The 18,943-nt window shown below is 70.6% G+C and overlaps 1 protein-coding gene across 1 annotated transcript; it reads right to left on the bottom strand.

Annotated features, from left to right (window-relative positions):
- Positions 1–9,953, bottom strand: LOC142076681 (ras-interacting protein 1-like). Its single transcript, XM_075139069.1, has 11 exons — positions 9,820–9,953; positions 9,143–9,735; positions 8,703–9,052; positions 7,426–8,109; positions 6,492–6,529; positions 5,391–5,539; positions 5,195–5,304; positions 4,136–4,376; positions 2,573–2,745; positions 1,125–1,272; positions 1–228 (listed from the first exon to the last, which is right to left on the bottom strand). The coding sequence occupies exons 1-11, from the start codon at positions 9,951–9,953 to the stop codon at positions 32–34; spliced, it is 2,817 nt and encodes a 938-aa protein (XP_074995170.1). The 3' UTR covers positions 1–31.
- Positions 9,954–18,943: the final 8,990 nt, after the last annotated feature.

Genomic DNA, 18,943 nt, shown 5'->3' with positions numbered 1-18,943 from the left:
GTCTCGGGGGTCCCCGGGGGGTCCCCGGGGCTCAGGCGGCCCCCTCGAGGCCCAGGCCGCGCTGGTTGGCGGGCAGGGAGCCCTGCTCCAGCTCCCAGAGCAGGCGGCGCAGGCGGCAGAGGGGCCGCAGCAGCCCCTCCTCCCCCAGCGGCTCCCCCAGGCGCAGGCGGAAGCCCTGGCTGGGCAGCAGCAGCGGGGGGTGCTCCGAGAAGCTCTCGAAGATGTCACCTGGGGGGGACAACGGGGGACAGATGAGGGGGGCAGGGGTGCGGGAGGGGGACGGGGACAAGGGACGGGGAGAGGGATGAGGAGCAGGGGGGCAGGACAGGGACACGGGGTAAGGATGGGGACAGGGGGACAGGACAGGGACACGGGGCGCAGGATGGGGATGGGGACAACGATACAGGGATATGGGGTGCAGGATGGGGACAGGGGATGGGGACGGGGGTGCAGGACAGGGACACGGGGTGCAGGACGGGGACAGGGGATGCAGGACACGGACATGGGGACGGGGACATGGGGTGCAGGATGGGGACAGGGGATGGGGACAGGGACATGGGCTGCAGGACGGGGACAGGGGGTGCAGGACACGGACATGGGGACGGGGACATGGGGTGCAGGATGGGGACAGGGATGGGGACAAGGACAGGGACACAGGGTGCGGGATGGGGACGGGGACATGGGCTGCAGAACGGGGACAGGGGGTACAGGACACGGACATGGGGACGGGGACATGGGGTGCAGGATGGGGACAGGGATGGGGACAGGGGCTGCAGGAGAGGGACAGGGGGATGGGGACAGGGGGTGCAGGACACGGACATGGGGACAGGGACACGGGGTGCAGGATGGGGACAGGGGATGGGGACAGGGACATGGGGACGGGGACATGGGGACGGGGACATGGGGTGCAGGATGGGGACAGGGGATGCAGGACACGGACATGGGGACGGGGACAGGGACGGGGGTGCAGGACACGGGGACAGGGACACAGCCACAGGACGGTGACAAGGGCCAGCTGATGGGCGCAGGACAAAGGGGAGGGTGACAGGCTGGGGGGGTGCGCGGAGGGGCCGGTGACGATGAGGAGGGCGTCCCTGGGTGACGATGACGATGAGGTCACTCACCGGCGGCCACCTGGTCGCGCTCCTCGGGGGGGGGGCTCCAGGCGGGGGGCGGGGGCCGGCCCAGCCCCAGCTGGTAATGGCTGAGGACGTGGTGCAGCTGCGCCGGGGACAGCGCCGGGTACTCGCCCCGCAGCCGCGCCCACGTCGCCTGGGGACGCGGTGGGGACGCGGTGGGGACGCGGCGGGGACATGGGGACACCCCCGCTGTCTCCGCACCCGGCCCCCTCCCACCTCTCCTGACCCGCAGCCCGTGGCTCCCGGCCGCGTCCTGCGTCCCCGCGTCCCCGCTTGTCACCGTGTCCCCACAGCCCTTCTCGGTGTCCCCATGTCCCCACGGTGTCCCCAGACCCCTTCTCGGTGTCCCCACCGTGTCCCTGCACCCCTTGTCCCGCTGTCCCCCCCACACCCCTTCCAGTCGCCCCCCCAGCACCCACCACCCCCCTCCCTTCCACGTCCCCGCTGTCCCCTGCCACCCCCAGTGTCCCCACACCCCTTCTCTGCGTCCCCAGTGTCCCCATAATGTCCCCAGCATCCCCACAGTGTCCCCAGTGTCCCTTACCCCTCGCCATGTCCCCCCACACCCCTTCCAGTCGCCCCCAGCACCCACCACCCCCCTCCCTTCCACGTCCCCGCTGTCCCCTGCCACCCCGTGTCCCCACACCCCTTCTCCCTGTCCCCAGTGTCCCCAGCATCCCCACAGTGTCCCCACAGCGTCCCTTACCCCTCGCCGTGTCCCCGTGTCCCCCCACACCCCTTCCAATCGCCCCCAGCACCCACCACCCCCCTCCCTTCCACATCCCCACTGTCCCCTGCCACCCCCAGTGTCCCCACACCCCTTCTCTGCGTCTCCAGTGTCCCCATAATGTCCCCAGCATCCCCACAGTGTCCCCAGTGTCCCTTACCCCTCGCCGTGTCCCCCCACACCCCTTCCAGTCGCCCCCAGCACCCACCACCCCCCTCCCTTCCACATCCCCGCTGTCCCCTGCCACCCCCAGTGTCCCCACACCCCTTCTCCCTGTCCCCAGTGTCCCCAGTATCCCCACACCCTTCTCCCTGTCCCCAGTGTCCCCATAATGTCCCCAGCGTCCCCACAGTGTCCCCAGTGTCCCTTACCCCTCGCCGTGTCCCCGTGTCCCCCCACACCCCTTCCAATCGCCCCCAGCACCCACCACCCCCCTCCCTTCCACGTCCCCGCTGTCCCCTGCCACCCCCAGTGTCCCCACACCCCTTCTCTGCGTCTCCAGTGTCCCCATAATGTCCCCAGCATCCCCACAGTGTCCCTTACCCCTCGCCGTGTCCCCGTGTCCCCCCACACCCCTTCCAATCGCCCCCAGCACCCACCACCCCCCTCCCTTCCACGTCCCCGTTCTCCCCTGCCGCCCCCGTGCCCCGTCCCCCCCGTGTCCCCCCGTGTCCCCCCGTGTCCCCCCGTGTCCCCGTGTCCCCACCTTGCTGAGGCAGCTGCGGGGGGTGCAGAGCAGGTTGGCGGTGGCCGAGAGCTTGCGGAAGAACTCCCCGGCGATGTCCCCCAGCCCCAGCCCCGTCAGCCAGTCCAGCACCAGGTCCAGGTTGGTGCGGATCCGCACCGCCCGCCACCACTGGAAGAAGGGGCCGGCGCTGCCTGGGGGGGGCAAAGGTGGGGGTCAGGGTGCTGCCTGCGCCCCTGCCTGCGCCCCTGCCTGCACGCACCCCCCCCTCGCCCTTCCTGCCCACGGAAACAGGCGGCTTCCTGCCGGCTCCCAGTATGGACAATGGGAGGAAACTGGGAGCCGTGGGGTGAAGGGAAACCCCAGGGCCTGGCCCCGGGGGATGGGGGGGGGGGGGGATATGGGGAGGGGGGCTGGGACCCACGGGGCTGCCCCAGGGCGTGGCAGGGAGGGGCACGCCCGCCCCACAGCCCCCCAGAGCACCAGGGACCCCCATACCCCTCCCAAAGAGAGCCCCAGGGACCCCCCCACATCCCCCCCCCGAGCCCCGGGGACCCCCATACCCCTCCCAAAGAGAGCCCCAGGGACCCCCCCACCCCCCCCGAGCCCCAGGGACCCCCATACCCCTCCCAAAGAGAGCCCCAGGGACCCCCCCACCCCCCACATCCCCCCCCCAGAGCCCCAGGGACCCCCATACCCCTCCCAAAGAGAGCCCCAGGGACCCCACACACCCCCCCACACACCCCCCCCCCCGAGCCCCAGGGACCCCCATATCCCTCCCAAAGAGAGCCCCAGGGACCCCCGCACCCCCCCACACCCCCACACCCCCCACAGCCCCCCCCCCCAAGCCCCAGGGACCCCCATACCCCTCCCAAAGAGAGCTCCAGGGACCCCCCCACCTCCCCACCCGAGCCCCAGGGACCCCCATACCCCTCCCAAAGAGAGCTCCAGGGACCCCCCCACCCCCCCACATCCCCCCCCCCCGAGCCCCAGGGACCCCCATACCCCTCCCAAAGAGAGCCCCAGGGACCCCCATACCCCCCCGGCCCCCCCCCCAGAGCCCCAGGGACCCCCATACCCCTCCCAAAGAGAGCACCAGGGACCCACAGCCCCCCACCCCACACCCCCCCAGAGCATCAAGGACCCCCATACCCCCCCAGACCCCCTCCCCCGAGCCCCAGGGACCCCCACACCCCCACATCCCCCCCCCAGAGCCCCAGGGACCCCCATACCCCTCCCAAAGAGAGCCCCAGGGACCCCCCCGAGCCCCAGGCACCCCCATACCCCTCCCAAAGAGAGCACCAGGGACCCACAGCCCCCCACCCCACACCCCCCCAGAGCATCAAGGACCCCCATACCCCTCCCAAAGAGAGCCCCAGGGACCCCCCCACCCCCCACATTCTCCCCCCAGAGCCCCAGGGACCCCCATACCCCTCCCAAAGAGAGCCCCAGGGACCCCCCCGAGCCCCAGGGACCCCCATACCCCTCCCAAAGAGAGCCCCAGGGACCCCCCCAGAGCCCCAGGGACCCCCCCACCCCTCCCAAAGAGAGCCCCAGCCCCCCCCCGAGCCCCGGGCCCCCCACCTCTCTCCATGAGGGTGTTGAAGAGGGAGGCGTTGGAGAAGAAGAAGAGGTAGCCGAAGGTCTGGGAGACCAGGTCGGGGTGGAGCTGGCAGTCGCGCGTCAGCTGCAGGGCGGCCTGGTAGAGCGCCAGGGTGGGCCGCACGCCCTCGGGGACGCTGCCCAGGTCCTGCCCGGCGCTGGGCTCCCCGGCCCCCGAGAAGGGGTTGCTCTCCAGGAGGGCGGGGAGGGCCGAGTACAGAGTCTGGGGGGGCGGGGGGAGTGAGGAGGGGGGTTTGGGGGGGGCACGGAGGGGGGTTGGGGGGCACGGAGGGGTTTGGGGGGGGCACGGAGGGGGTTTTGGGGGGCACAGAGGGGGTTTGAGGGGGATCACGGGGGGGGTTGGGGGTCACGGAGGGGGGTTGGGGGGGCACAGAGGGGGTTTGGGGGATCACGGGGGGGGTTTTGGGGGTCACAGAGGGGTTTGGGAGCGTCACGGAGGGGGTTTGGGGGGCACAGAGGAGTTTGGGGGGGCACAGAGGGGGTTTTGGGGGGGCACAGAGGGGGTTGGGGGGCACAGAGGGGTTTGGGGGATCACAGGGGGGTTTGGGGATCACGGAGGGGGGTTGGGGGGTCACAGAGGGGGGTTTTGGGGGTCCCAGAGGGGGGTTTTGGGGGTCCCAGAGGGGGGTTTTGGGGGATCACAAGGGGCTTTGGGGGGGGGGTCCCAGGGGGGTTTTGGGGGGCACAGAGAAGTTTTGGGGGGGGTCCCAGGGGGAGTTTGGAGGGGGTCCCAGAGGGTCCCAGGGGATTTGGGGGGTCCCAGGGGGCTTGGGGGGGGTCCCGGGGGGGTTTGGGGAGGGTCCCGGGGGGCTTGGGGGAGGGTCCCATGGGGTCCCAGGGGGTTTGGGGGGGTCCCAGGGGGTTTTGGGGGGGGTTCCCGGGGGGTTCGGGGGGGGTCCCAGGGGGTTCGGGGGGAGCGTCCCGGGGGGTTTTGGGGGGTGTTCCCGGGGGGTTCGGGGGGAGGGTCCCGGGGGGTTCGGGGGGAGGGTCCTGGGGGGTCCCGGGGGGGCTGGGGCTCACCTTGGTCAGGTAGTAGACGGACTGCTGGAAGGTGGACATGATCACCTCGTCCAGGACGCCCATGGCCTCGTCGCAGGTCTCCAGGTCGCTGGTCAGCTCCGGGCAGGGACCTGCAGGGGGGTTTGGGGGGGGAGGGGTCACCCCAAAAAGCAAGGGGGGGCCCCCCGACCCCCCGACCCCCACCGGGGGGGCTCACCCTCCAGCTCCAGCTCCTTCTCCAGCTCCAGCACGCGGCCCTGGGCCAGGTTGAGCAGCTCCATGGCGTTGGCCAGCCAGAGCATCAGGGGCCGCAGGTCGGCCGCCACCGCCTCCATGCTCAGCGCCGCGGGGGCTGCATCCTGCTGGCTGCGGGGCAGGGGAGGGGGGCGTCACCCCACGGGACCCCCAAGGCCTGCGGGGTCTGTGCCCCCCCACACACCAGGGACGGCAGCGGGGAACCCCCCATGGGGCTGGCTTTGGGGTCCCACCCATGGGCTGGCTTTGGGGTCTCCCCCCCACGGGCTGGCTTTGGGGTCCCCCCCCAGAATGGGCTGGCTTTGGGGTCCCCCCCCCACAGGCTGGTTTTGGGGTCCCCCCTCCAGAATGAGCTGGCTTTGGGGTCTCCCTCCCACAGGCTGGCTTTGGGGTCCCCTCCCCATGGGCCGGTTTTAGGGTCCCCCCCAGAATGGGCTGCCTTTGGGGTACCCCCCATGGGCTGACTTTGGGGGTGCCCTCCACCTGTGCTGGCTTGGGGGTCCCCTCCATCTGTGCTGGCTTTGGGGTCCCCCCCATGGCCCAGTTTTAGGGTCCCCCCCACCTCTGCTGGCTTTGGGGTCCTCCCCATGGACCAGTTTTGGGGTCCACCCCCAGAATGGGCTGGGTTTGGGGTCTCCCCCCCATGGGCCGGTTTTGGGGTCCTCCCATCAGAGCTGATTTTAGGGTTCCCCCCTCATGGGTCAACTTTGGGGTCCCCCCCAAAATGGGCTGGCTTTGGGGTCCCCTCCATGGCCCAGTTTTGGGGTCCCCCTCAGAATTGGCTGGCTTTGGGGTCCCCCCCATGGCCCAGTTTTGGGGTCCCCCCCAGAATTGGCTGGCTTTGGGGTCCCCCATCAGGGCCGGTTTTGGGGGTCCCCCCCATCAGGGCTGGCTCTGGGGTCCCTCCCAAGAGGCCATCTTTGGGGGGCCCCCGCAAGGGCTGGCTGTGGGGTCTCCCCCTCCCCATGGGCTGGTTTTGGGGTCCCCCCCTAAGGGCCCAGCTTTGGGGTCTGGTTCTGGGGGGCACAGGGGTCCCCCCACCCGGGTTTGGGGGGTCACTCACTTCTCCGGCTGCCGATCCCCGATCTCCTTGATCTTCTCCTGCCGGCAGAAACCCCCCTCAGCGTCTCCGTGTCCCCCCGTGTCCCCCCATGTCCTCGTGTCCCCCCGTGTCCCCCCATGTCCCTGTGTCCCCCCATGTCCTCCTGTGTCCCCCGTCTCCCATGTCCCCCCATGTCCCCGTGTCCCCCCATGTCCCCCTGTGTCCCCCCATGTCCTCGTGTCCCCCCATGTCCCCTGTCCCCCCATGTCCCCCCCATGTCCCCCCATGTCCTCGTGTCCCCCCGTGTCCCCCCATGTCCCTGTGTCCCCCCATGTCCCCTGTCCCCCCGCGTCCCCCCATGTCCCTGTGTCCCCCCATGTCCTCCTGTGTCCCCCGTCTCCCATGTCCCCCCATGTCCCCTGTCCCCCCATGTCCCCCCGTGTCCCCCCATGTCCCTGTGTCCCCCCATGTCCCCTGTCCCCCCGCGTCCCCCCATGTCCCCGTGTCCCCCCATGTCCCCCTGTGTCCCCCCATGTCCCCCCCATGTCCCCCCATGTCCTCGTGTCCCCCCGTGTCCCCCCATGTCCCTGTGTCCCCCCATGTCCTCCTGTGTCCCCCGTCTCCCATGTCCCCCCATGTCCCCGTGTCCCCCCATGTCCCCCTGTGTCCCCCCATGTCCCCGTGTCCCCCCATGTCCTCGTGTCCCCCCATGTCCTCGTGTCCCCCCATGTCCCCCCCGTGTCCCCCCATGTCCCCTGTCCCCCCGCGTCCCCCCATGTCCCTGTGTCCCTCATGTCCCCCCATGTCCCCCCATATCCCCCCATGTCCCTATGTCCCCCCATGTCCCCTGTCCCCCCATGTCCTCCCCTGTCCCCCCGCGTCCCCCCATGTCCCTGTGTCCCTCATGTCCCCCCATGTCCCCCCCTGTCCCCCCGCGTCCCCCCGCCCTCGTTACCCAAACGGTCTCCTTAACGAGCAGAGCCACGCGGGAGAGCAGGGCGGGGAAGTGCTCGGGGGGGAAGGCGCGGGCGGCGTGTTCCAAACACAGCCCCAGGAGGAAGGCGGGGGCCAGCCCCCCGATTCCGCTTCCCGACGCCCCCCAATTCTCCGGCAGCCGGACGATCTCCCGCAGCAAAACCTCCTCCTCCTGCGGCCGGAATCGCAGCTCGGGCCGGGGGCTCTCCAGGCAGATCCGCAGGGCTTCCTGCCGTTCCTGGGGGGATCGCCCGCACCCCGGGCACCCCAAAACCCCCGCCAAACCGGGGGAGGGCCAGGCAGGGGGCAGCCAGGGGGGGCGCGGGGTGGGGGACCCCCCCGTTGCGCCCCGGGGGTCCTTATAGAGGAAAAGGAAGTGCTGACCCAAGCCCAGCAGGTCGCCGGGGTTGAGGGGGGCTTGGCGTAAAAGGGGGGCTCCGTTGTGGGTAACGGGGGCCCCCCGAAAAGGCCGGACAGTGGCGGGGGGGGCGGGGGCGGTGTCGGCCCCCCCCTGGGCCGCCCGCACCAGGCAGTGGCGGGGCAGGATGTCGGGGGCGTTGAGGAAGGTGTCGACGAGGCAGCCCCCCGTTTTTTCGGGGACCCCCCGGCGTTCGGGGCGGCCGAAGACGTGTTGGGGTCGCGTCATCACGTAGATGACAAAGTCCTGCGGGGCGGGAGGGGGGGTGAGGGGGGGCGAGGAAAGGGGGGGCACTTTGGGGGGGGACTTTGGGGGCAAGGAAACGGGGGGGAAGGAAAAGGGGAGCACTTTGGGGGGGGGCAAGGAGAGGGGGCAACTTTGGGGGACAAGGAAACGGGGGGGACTTTGGGGGGCAAGGAAAGGGGAGGGGGACTTGGGGGGGCGAGGAAAGGGGAGGGGGACTTGGGGGGGGCGAGGAAAAAGGGGGACAAGGAAAAGGAAGGGGGACTTTGGGGGACGAGGAAAAGGGAGGGGGACTTTGGAGGGGCGAGGAAGGGGGGGGAATTGGGGGGGGCAAGGAAAAGGGGGACTTTGGGGGGGGCGAGGAAAGGGGAGGGGGACTTTGGGGGGCGAGGAAAGGGGAGGGGGGCTTTGGGGGGCGAGGAAACGGGGGGACAAGGAAAAGGAGGGGGACTTTGGGGGGTGAGGAAAGGCGGCAGAATTTGGGGGGCGAGGAAAAGGGAGGGGGACTTTGCGGGGACAAGGAAAGGGGGGGAATTGGGGGGGACGAGGAAAGGGAGGGGGGACTTGGGGGGGCCCCCCGTGCGCCCCCCCCTCACCTGCTTGCCGTAGCCCTGCAGCAGGAGGAAGTAGGGGTGCTGCTGGGGGGGCTGGATGAGGCACTGCGAGAGCTGCTCCAGGCCGGCGCCCTCCCCCACCTCCTCCTCGCCGGCCGCCCCCTCCCCGGGGGGGGTTTCGGGGGGTCCCTCGTCGGTTGGGGGGGTCCCGGCTTCGCCCCCCGCCACGCTCAACACCGTTTTCCGTTCCCGGCGTCGTTTGGTGCTGAGGTTCATGTCGCTGATGCTGCGGCGCAGCGAGAGGTTGTCGGCACGTTCTTTTGGGGGGGTCGGGCCCCCCGACGCCGCCCGCGAGCGGCTTTTCTGCAACCGCCGGGCCTGAGCGTTGATGCCTGGGGAGGGGGGGGACACAGACACACGACGGCGTCACCCACCGGTGACAGCACCGGTGACAGCGCGGAGGAACAGGGGGGGACGCTCACCGGCGGTCTCGGCGTCCTCGCCCTCGCAGACGCGCTCCACCTCTTGCCGCCGGCGGATCTCGAAGCGCCGGGAACAGCCGGTTTTCGGTTTCCAGACATCCTGGAGCACCAGGGGCCGCTCGGCGTCACCCACCGGCCGCAGGTGTTCCACCTGCCAAGCCCCCCCGGGACCCCCGGGGCGCCCCACCACGTCGCAAAGAACGTATTCTTCCGACGTTCCCTCTTCCGGAGCCAAACCGTAACGTTCCAAAGCTTCCCGCACCAGTTGCCGGGCGGTGGAACGCGGCGTAGCCAAAACGCTCTTGTAGTTAGCCCCCCGGGAGATATCCCCCCCAAATATTTTGAGGATACCGGGGAGCTGGCGCTGGCCGGGGGGATGTTCTCCCCCCACCAGGACTTCGGGTACCGGATCCACCAACTCCGCCAGCTTCTTCTCGCTGGCCCAACGCCCGCCGGCGGCGGCGGCGCCCGTCCCGGCGCCGCTACGGTGAAAGAGGTTGGAGAGTCGCTTGTGCCGCGAGGGTTTGGTTTTACCGGGGGGACGCAGCTCCACCGTCTCGCTGCCGCGACTGGCGGTGTCCGAGGAGGTCGATCTGCAGGCGGGGAGATGGGGGGTGATGGGGGTGGGGGGGCGGGTTGGGGGGCGCGGGGATGGCAAAATTGGGGGGGGGTCTGACCTGACGGAGCCGGCGCTGGGCCACCGGCGGCTCATCTTGGCCAAGCGTTTCTTGGGGGAGTTGATCCAGAGGCCGACGGGGAAGTGGAGTTTCCCAAAACGGGGGCTGCCCTCCTTGCGATCCTCCGGGAACATGGCGACGGCGTTCCTGGGGGGACGTCGGGGATCCCACCTGCCACACCCCCAAACCCCACCACCCCCCGCCCAGGGCTCGCCCCCACACCGGGACCCCCCCTCACCCCCAAATCACGGCCGTTACCCACGGGTGCTCGGTCCCGGCAGCGGTTGTGTCCCCCCCCGGCTCAGCGCCGCAGCCCCATGTCCCACGTCCCCCGCTTTGTCTCGCTGCCTCCGGCGCGGTCACTGAGCAGCGATTTCCCTTCACGGCGCTGACAGAGGGGGGACAGGAAAGGGCGAGCCAGGCCAGGAAACCGGGATGGGGGGGCCGGGGTGGGGCGTGGAGGGAAGCAGGACCACGCTGGGACGGGCACGGAGCGGGAGCACGGCTGAGGGCAGCGCCCCAGGACTTTGGGGGGCCGTGGGCGGTGGAGAAGGGGGGGCTGAGGTGGGGGTCCCGCTAGGCCGGGGGGGCAGCCAGAGGGACTCAAAGATGGGGGTGTCCCCGTCCTTTGCTCTCAGAGGCCCTGCGGGGTCGGGGTGCCTCTGCCCCCCCGCCAAATCTCGGCTGTACCCCAGCGTGGGGCACCCCCATCGCTCCAGGCCCCCAGAACTCACCCCCATCACGGCAGCCGCTGCTGGGGCATCCAGTTCAAAGGGGGGGGAGGCTGCCAGGCCGCAGCCCTGCGGCTCCCTCCTGCCGCAGGGGACAGGCTGCCTCCCTGTGGGGAAGGAGACCCTCAGCTCTGCCCACCCCCGGCCCTCCTCATGCCTGACAGCGGCTGCGTCCCCACGGGTCACCTGGGTGGGGCACAAACCGGGCCAGCCTCGCCGCTGGGGAGGGAGGGGACGTGGAGGGACCCCCAGAACCCAACCTCCCCCCTCACAAGGTCCCTCCCGGAGCCGGGCTTCGCCCCACACCCCCCTCGCCGGCTCCCCCCCAGGCTGGCCCCGTTCCCCTTCCCGACCCCCCAGTCCCTTCTCCACACCCCCAGGCGGCCCCGGCCCCCCAAGGGTGGTCCCAGCCCCGGAGCCCCCCCCCGCCCCGGGCCGGGCCGGGCCGGGAGCCCTCGCCGCCGCGACCGCCGCCATCGCGCCTTCCCTCCCGCACAGCCGGTCCCGCCCACTCGGCCCCATCCAGGGCTTCTATTGGCTAAGCTCTTCCCGCCTCGGCAGGCGCGAGCCAATGAGAGCACGGAGCGCGCCCGCGTGGTAGTTGGGAGCAAGGAGCTGGCGGAGGTGGTGGTGAGGGGAAAGGGCAGTTTCGGCGGGAAGAGTGGGAACCAATCAGAACGCGCAGATGGCTGGCCACGCCCCCCCCGCAGGCGCCTCAAAGCCCCGCCCCGGTCCCGGCCCGCTCCGCCAGGGGGCGCCGCAGGGCTGCGCGGGCGGCGCGTGCGCGGGGGGGGGGGGCGCGCGTGGGCGCGTGGGCGCGCGCGTGCCGCGGGCCGTGCGCGTGCGGGGAGGGGGGTGCGCACATAGGTGTGCATGGAGGCACGTACAGACACGTACACATGCGTATGCATCCGTACGTATACACATGCACGCACGTACGTGTGCACAGGGACATACACAGGCACGTACACGTGCATATATGTGCATACGTGTACGTATAGGTGCACATACGTGTGCACAGGGACATATACAGGCACATAGGCATGGATATATGTGCATACGTGTACGTATAGGTGCACATAGGTGTGCATGGAGGCACGTACAGACACGTACACATGCGTATACATCCGTACATATACACATGCACGCACATACGTGTGCACAGGGACATACACAGGCACATAGGCATGGATATATGTGCATACGTGTACATATAGATGCACATAGGTGTGCATGGAGACACGTACAGACACGTACACATGCGTATACATCCGTATATACACATATGTATGTACATACGTGTGCATAGAGGCACACACAGACATACACGCATGCGTATATGTGCGCACCTGTATGTATACATGCACATACAGGGACATACACACGTGTATATGTGCACACGTGTACATATGCATGCAGTACATGTACATGCACAGGCATTCATGGGTATATATACGCCTGCATGCACATATATGTGCACATACATGTGGATACACATAGATACACAGGCACACACGCATACGTACGCGTACATGTACGTAGGCAGCTATACACATGCACATACGTGTACGTAAACAGGCCTACGTGCAGACACACACATATATGCACATACAGACACATGCACGTGTACATACGCACGCGTATACGTGTACAGACACATATACATGTGCATACACGTACATATGGAACCAGCACGCACATATACATGCATACATGTACATAGGCACACGCGTATACATATGTACCCAGACATGCACACGTGTGCAGAGGCTCACATGTAGAGATGTATACACACATACATACGTACACATGTACACGCACACACGTGCACATGTACACGCACATACATACATACACATGTACACGCCCATACGTGCACATGTACACGCACACACGTACACATGTACACTCACACACGTGCACATGTACACGCCCATACATACATACACATGTACACGCCCATACATACACATGTACACGCACACACGTGCACACGTACACGCCCATACATACACATGTACACGCCCATACATACATACACATGTACACGCCCATACATACACATGTACACGCACCACGTGCACACGTACGCACACACACAGGCGCCGTGCGCACAGGCACACGCGTGGACACGCACACGCACCTCCCCAGACACGGGCGGTCACGCGTGTGCGCACACGTGGAACGGCCGCTGCACCCGCGGGGCCTCCCCCCCCCCCCGTCCGTCCTGCACCCGGCTGCACCCCTGGCCCCCCCGGGGGTCCGTCCGTCCGTCCTGCACCCAGGTTCATCCCCAGCCCCCCCCATCTCCCGTCCGTCCGTCCGTCCTGCACCCGGCTGCACCCCCGTCCGTCCGTCCGTCCTGCACCCAGCTGCACCCCAGCCCCCCCTTAACCCTGTGCCCCCCCAGGGGTCCGTCCGTCCGTCCTGCACCCGGCTGCACCCCTGGCCCCCCAGCCCTGGCCCCCCCCGGGTGTCCGTCCGTCCGTCCTGCACCCAGCTGCACCCCAGCCCCCCCTTAACCCTGTGCCCCCCCATCTCCCGTCCGTCCGTCCGTCCTGCACCCGGCTGCACCCCTGGCCCCCCCCAGCCCTGGCCCCCCCGGGGGTCCGTCCGTCCGTCCTGCACCCAGCTGCACCCCCGTCCGTCCGTCCTGCACCCACATTCACCCCTGTCCGTCCGTCCTGCACCCACGTTCACCCCCGTCCGTCCGTCCTGCACCCACATTCACCCCCGTCCGTCCGTCCTGGCCTCCGCCCCCCCGCGCTCGGCCCGGGCCTGCCCCGACCGGGGGCATTTGCGTCAAAGCCGCCCCCCCTCCCCCCCCCGGGGGGGCCCGGCCTGGGCGGGGGGGGGGGGAGGGGGGCACGGGCAGACGGACGGACCCACGGACGGAGGGACGGACACGGGGGGGGGGGGGGTGACCCGGGGTGTTTGTGTGAAGCCGCCGCTGACGCCAGTGTCTGCCCCCCCCGGGGGTGGGGGGAGGGGAGATGGGGGAGGGGAGATGGGGGGCTGGGGGGGCTGGGGGTGGGGATGGGAGATGGGGGGCTGGGGGGGTGGGGGGTGGGGGATGGGAGATGGGGGGAAGGGGGGTGGGGGATGGGAGATGGGGGGAAGGGGGGGTGGGGGATGGGAGATGGGGGGCTGGGGGGGATGGGGGAGATGGGAGATGGGGGGATGGGGGGATGGGGGTGGGGGGATGGGGGGATGGGGGGTGGGGAATGGGAGATGGGGGGATGGGGGGGATGGGGGGTGGGGGATGGGAGATGGGGGAAGGGGGGGATGGGGGGTGGGGGATGGGAGATGGGGGGAAGGGGGGGCTGGGGGGTGGGGGATGGGAGATGGGGGTGAGTTGGGGGGCTGGGGGGTGGGAGATGGGGGGGATATGAGGGTGGGGGGTGGGATATGGGGGGATATGGGGGGGATGGGGGGAAGATGGGGGGCACGGGGGGTGACCCTGGGGACTTGGGGGGGCTGCAGGAGTTGGGGGCTGCAGGGGTTATGGGGGGGCTGGGGGGACATGGGGGGCTTTGGGCAACTGGGGGGCTGCAGGAGTTGGGGGGGGCTGGGGGGGGCTGTGGGAAGTGGGGGGGCTGCAGGATCCGGGGGTCCGGGGGGGGGGGGGCAGAGGGGGGACCCCATCACTGGGGGCTGCGGGGGGGCCAGGGGCCTGCGCCCAGGGGTGGCCTTGGGACACGGCAGTGCCGGTGCCGGTGCCGGTGCCATGGCGGTGCCGGTGCCATGGCGGTGCCATGATGGTGACGGTGCCATGGCGGTGCCATGCCGGTGCCATGATGGTGCCATGATGGTGCCATGGCGGTGCCATGACGGTGCCATGATGGTGCCATGGCGGTGCCATGACGGTGCCATGACGGTGCCATGATGGTGCCATGATGGTGCCATGATGGTGCCATGGCGGTGCCACCGCACACACCCGCGGCATGCCAGGAGCACGTGCGCCGCCGGCACACCCAAACACCGCCGGCCGGCCCCGGCCCACCGCCGGCAGCCGCCCCACGGGGGGCTCCGACTGTTCCCCGGTGACGGGGGGGGGGTTCCAGACACGCCACCGGTGGGTGCCCCCGCACCGCGTGGCCGCATCCTGCCGGGCCCCCTCGGCGTCACCGCCGGCCGCGCCTGACGCACGTCCCCTCCCGCCCCCTCGGCGCGGACGCAAGCGCCGGTGATGGATGGGGCGACCGCGGCGGCGGGGCCGACCACCCACCCCGGCGAGCGGCCGACGCTTCCCCCCCCCCCCCCAAAACCGTCCCCCTTCAAACCGCCCCGGCGTCCCCTCGGGGACCGGTGGCACGCGGTGCCGGTTGGGGGGGGGGGGGGGGAGCAAAAACACCCCCCCAACCCCCCCCCAAAAAAAAAAACCCCAAAACCACCGTCTGGGAAAACACCCAAAGGGCACCCGACCGCGGCCGGCGGCACACGCAGGCACGCGGTACCGGCACGGCGCAGCCGCCGGCACCGGCACGGGGCCAAGGGCGCAGCTCGGCCGCCCCACGTGCCGGGACAGGCAGCGGCGGGCAGCGGGGGTGCCGGGGTCCCCCCGGTGCCGGCGAGGGCAGGCAGGGCAGGCAGGGCGGGCAGGGCCGGGCAGGAGCGCCGGGGTTTTTTTTCCCCCCATCGTCACCTGGCAGCGAAATATTTACCGCGCCGGCTGTTTGCCTTGGCAAGGCCGCCGCCGCCGCCGCCACCGCCGCCGTGCCCTCACACGTCTCCACGCCGCCGGCGCCCAGCCCCACGGCAACGCCGGCACGGCTGTGGGTGGCGGTGGCTATGGGGCAGGGGCTGTGGGGCTGGACGCGCTGGCCGTGGGGCAGGTTCCGGTGGCCGTGGGGCAGCGGCAGGAGGCCGCGGCTATAGGGCAGGGTTCTGTGGCTATAGGGCAGGAGCTATAGGGCAGGGGCTATAGGGCAGGTTCTGTGGCTATAGGGCAGGAGCTATAGGGCAGGGGCTATAGGGCAGGGTTCTGTGGCTATAGGGCAGGGGCTATAGGGCAGGGGCTATGGGGCAGGGGCTATATGGCAAGGGCTATAGGGCAAGGTTCTGTGGCTATAGGGCAGGGGCTATAGGGCAGGGTTCTGTGGCTATAGGGCAGGGGCTATGGGGCAGGGGCTATAGGGCAAGGGCTATAGGGCAAGGTTCTGTGGCTATAGGGCAGGGGCTTTAGGGCAGGCGCCGTGGCTATGGGGCAGGGGCCATGGCTATAGGGCAGGATTCTGTGGCTATAGGGCAGGGGCTATAGGGCAGGGGCCGTGGCTATAGGGCAGGCACCGTGGCTATAGGGCAGAGGCTATAGGGCAGGGGCCATGGCTATAGGGCAGGCACCGTGGCTATAGGACAGGGGCCATGGCTATAGGGCAGAGGCTATAGGGCAGGGGCCACGGCTATGGGGCTGTGGCTATGAGGCAGGGGCCATGGCTATAGGATAGGGGCCACGGCTATAGGGCAGGGGCTATAGGGCAGACGCTGTGGCTATAGGGCAGGGAGCCATGGCTGTGAGGCAGGGTCCACGGCTATAGGGCAGGAGCTGCGACTATAGGGCAGGGGCCACGGCTATAGGGCTGTGGCTATGGGGCAGGGGCCATGGCTATAGGGCTGTGGCTATAGGACAGGGGCTACGGCTATAGGGCCGTGGCTATGGGGCCATGGCTATAGGGCTGTGGCTATAGGACAGGGGCTACGGCTATGGGGCCGTGGCTATAGGGCCGTGGCTATGGGGCAGGAAGCCGTGGCTATGGGGCACAGCCGTGACGCAGGGGCTATGGGGCAGGAGGCGGCTGCGGGGGGCCGGGGGGGGGTGGCCGGGGGGGGGGCCGCTGCCTGCGGCCGCTGCCTGCGGCTGCCCGGGGTTTCCGCTGCTGCCGGCGCTGACGCCATCGGGGCCCCCCCCGCCCCCCCCGCTGCCGGCGTTGCCCAACGTGGGGGGACGGGGGGGACGGGGCCCCCCCCCGCCGCTCCCAGGGGACCCCCGTGGCCCCACGGCCGGGCCCCTGCCCTCACCCCCCAGCACCCACCCGGGGGGGGGACCGGCCACAACCCACCCGTGGGTGAGCCTGTGGGGTGGGGGGGGTGGGGGGGTGCTGCGGGTGCTCGCCGTGGGTGCGCTCCGTGGGTGCTCACTGTGGGTGATCTCCGTGGGTGCTCACCGTGGGTGCTCACCGTGGGTGCTCACTGTGGGTGATCTCCGTGGGTGCTCAGCCTGGGTTACTCTCCGTGGGTGCTCACCGTGGGTGCTCGCTGTGGGTGCCCCCCACGGGTGCTCGCTGTGGGTGCTCTCCGTGGGTGAGTGCCGCAGGACACCCGGGATGTCCCCACGCCTAGGGTGTCCCCACTCGAGGGCTGTCCCCACGCGAGGGCTGTCCCCACGCGAGGGCTGTCCCCACGCGGGAGGTGGCCCCACGCCCGGGGCATCCCCGGGCCGCCCCCACGCGCGGTGGCCCCGCCCCGCCCCGCCCCTCCCGGCTCCCCCCCGCCCCGGGGCGGTCCCGGCCGCCCGCAGCCCCACGGGGGGTCCCGGCGCTGACGCGCGTGGCGCGGCCCGGGGGGGCGGTGAGACATCGCCGGGGGGGGCTGCGGCCGGGGGGGGGGGCGGCGGCGGGGCCGGGGGGGGCTGAGTCAGCGCGGGGGGGGGGCGGCCGAGGGCAAGGGGAGGGGGGTGGGGGGTCCCCACGTCCACGCGCGGCGGGGTCGCGGGTGGAACCGGCTTCTACAACCGCGGGGGGAGGTCCCCGGAGATGGGATCGGGCCCGATCCCGATGCGGGACCGACCCCGCTGCAAATCGATCCCGGTGCGGGATGGGACCGGGCGCGGGCCCGATCCCGGGGCCGGCGGATGCCGGGGCGGGGGGGAACCCCGGGACCGGTGCGGGGGGGGGGACGGGACCCCGGGAGCGGGGCCGGTCCCTGTGCAGGGTCCGATCCTGATGCGTGATCGACCCCGGTGCAAATGGATCCCGGTGCGGGGACCGATCCCGGTGCAGGAGGGTCCCCGGTGCAGGGACCGAGCCCGGTGCAGGCGGATCCCGGTGCAGGGACCGAGCCCGGTGCGGGCTGATGCCCGTGCGGGACCGTCCCGGGTGCGGGATACCTCCGGTGCAGGGACCGGTCCCGGTGCGGGATGGACCCAGGTGCGGGACCGAGCCCGGTGCAAGCGGATCCCGGTGCAGGGACCGACCCCGGTCCCGGACCGGTCCCGGTGCCGCCGGTCCCGCTGCAGGGCCCGATCCTGGTGCGGAACCGACCCCCCCCCGGTGCATCCCGGGGCCGCCCCCGCGGGACCGGGGCCGGTCGGGGGCCGGTCGGGGGCCGGTCCCGCCACCGGGGCGGAGCAGGGGCCGGTCCCACCGCTCCTCCCGAGCCGACCCGTCGGGACCGAGACCGGTGCGTGGGGCGGTGGTGAAGGGAGGGAGGGGGTGGGGGGGCGGGGAGCTTGCGGGGGGGGGGAACGGGGGGGTTCCGCGTGTCCCGCCGCCCCCCGCGCCGTGTCCGCCGTGGGGGGTTTCTCTCCCCCCGGTGCGTTGCTGAATGGAAAAGCCGTGACTCAGGCGTGTGTCATCGCAGCCGGCGGCAGCGCCGGGATATAAGGGGCGGCGCGGAGCCGGGGCGTCACGCGGGGACACACGGACACGCTCCCGCCGCCACGCGGAGACACTGGCGGCCGCTCCCACTCGAGTCCCCCGGTGGCGCTTCGGCGGCTCCTCCCGCCGGTGTTGTCGTTGGAGAGGGGTGTGGGGGGGGTGGGAAGCGTGGGAGTGGGGGTGTGAGTGTGTCACGGTGAGTGGGAGCGTGTCACGGTGAGTGGGAGCGTGCCCGTGGGAGGGCGCCCGTGACGGTGGGAGCGTGTCCGTGAGAGTGGGAGCGTGTCGGTGAGAGGGTAAGTGGGAGCGTGGAGAGTGGGAGCGTCTCCGTGAGTGTGTCCGTGAGAGTGGGAGGGTGTCACGCTGAGCGTGAGTGTGGGTGTCGGCGTGAGTGGGAGCGTGTCCGTGGGACCGTGAGCGGGTCAGCGTGAGTGGGAGCGTGCCCGTGACAGCGTGAGTGTGTCAGAAAGAGCGTGAGTGGGAGCGTGGCAGTCCGAGTGGGAGCGTGTCAGCGTGTCCGTGGGAGCGCGAGTGGGACCATCTCAGTGTGAGCGTGGCAGTGAGTGTGTAAGTGCGCGTGCAAGGCCGTTGCACGGCAGCAGGGCCCCCCCCCCCACAGCCGCCCCCTCCCCGCCCCCCCCCCCCCCGGTCCCGGCCCCGCCGCGGGTGGGTCCCGCAGGTGCGAAGGGCCCCGTCCCGCCCCGTGGGGACCCCGGGGAAGGACCCTCCCGCCCCGCCATGACAAGTAAGTGCCGCCTCGCCGCGGGTGGGGGGGAGACACGCGTGGGGGGCGGGGGG

This window comes from Calonectris borealis, unplaced genomic scaffold, assembly GCF_964195595.1.
Source record: "Calonectris borealis unplaced genomic scaffold, bCalBor7.hap1.2 HAP1_SCAFFOLD_93, whole genome shotgun sequence".
In the NCBI taxonomy this organism is placed as follows: Eukaryota; Metazoa; Chordata; class Aves; order Procellariiformes; family Procellariidae; genus Calonectris; species Calonectris borealis.
This window is presented reverse-complemented; position numbering and strand designations above follow the sequence as displayed.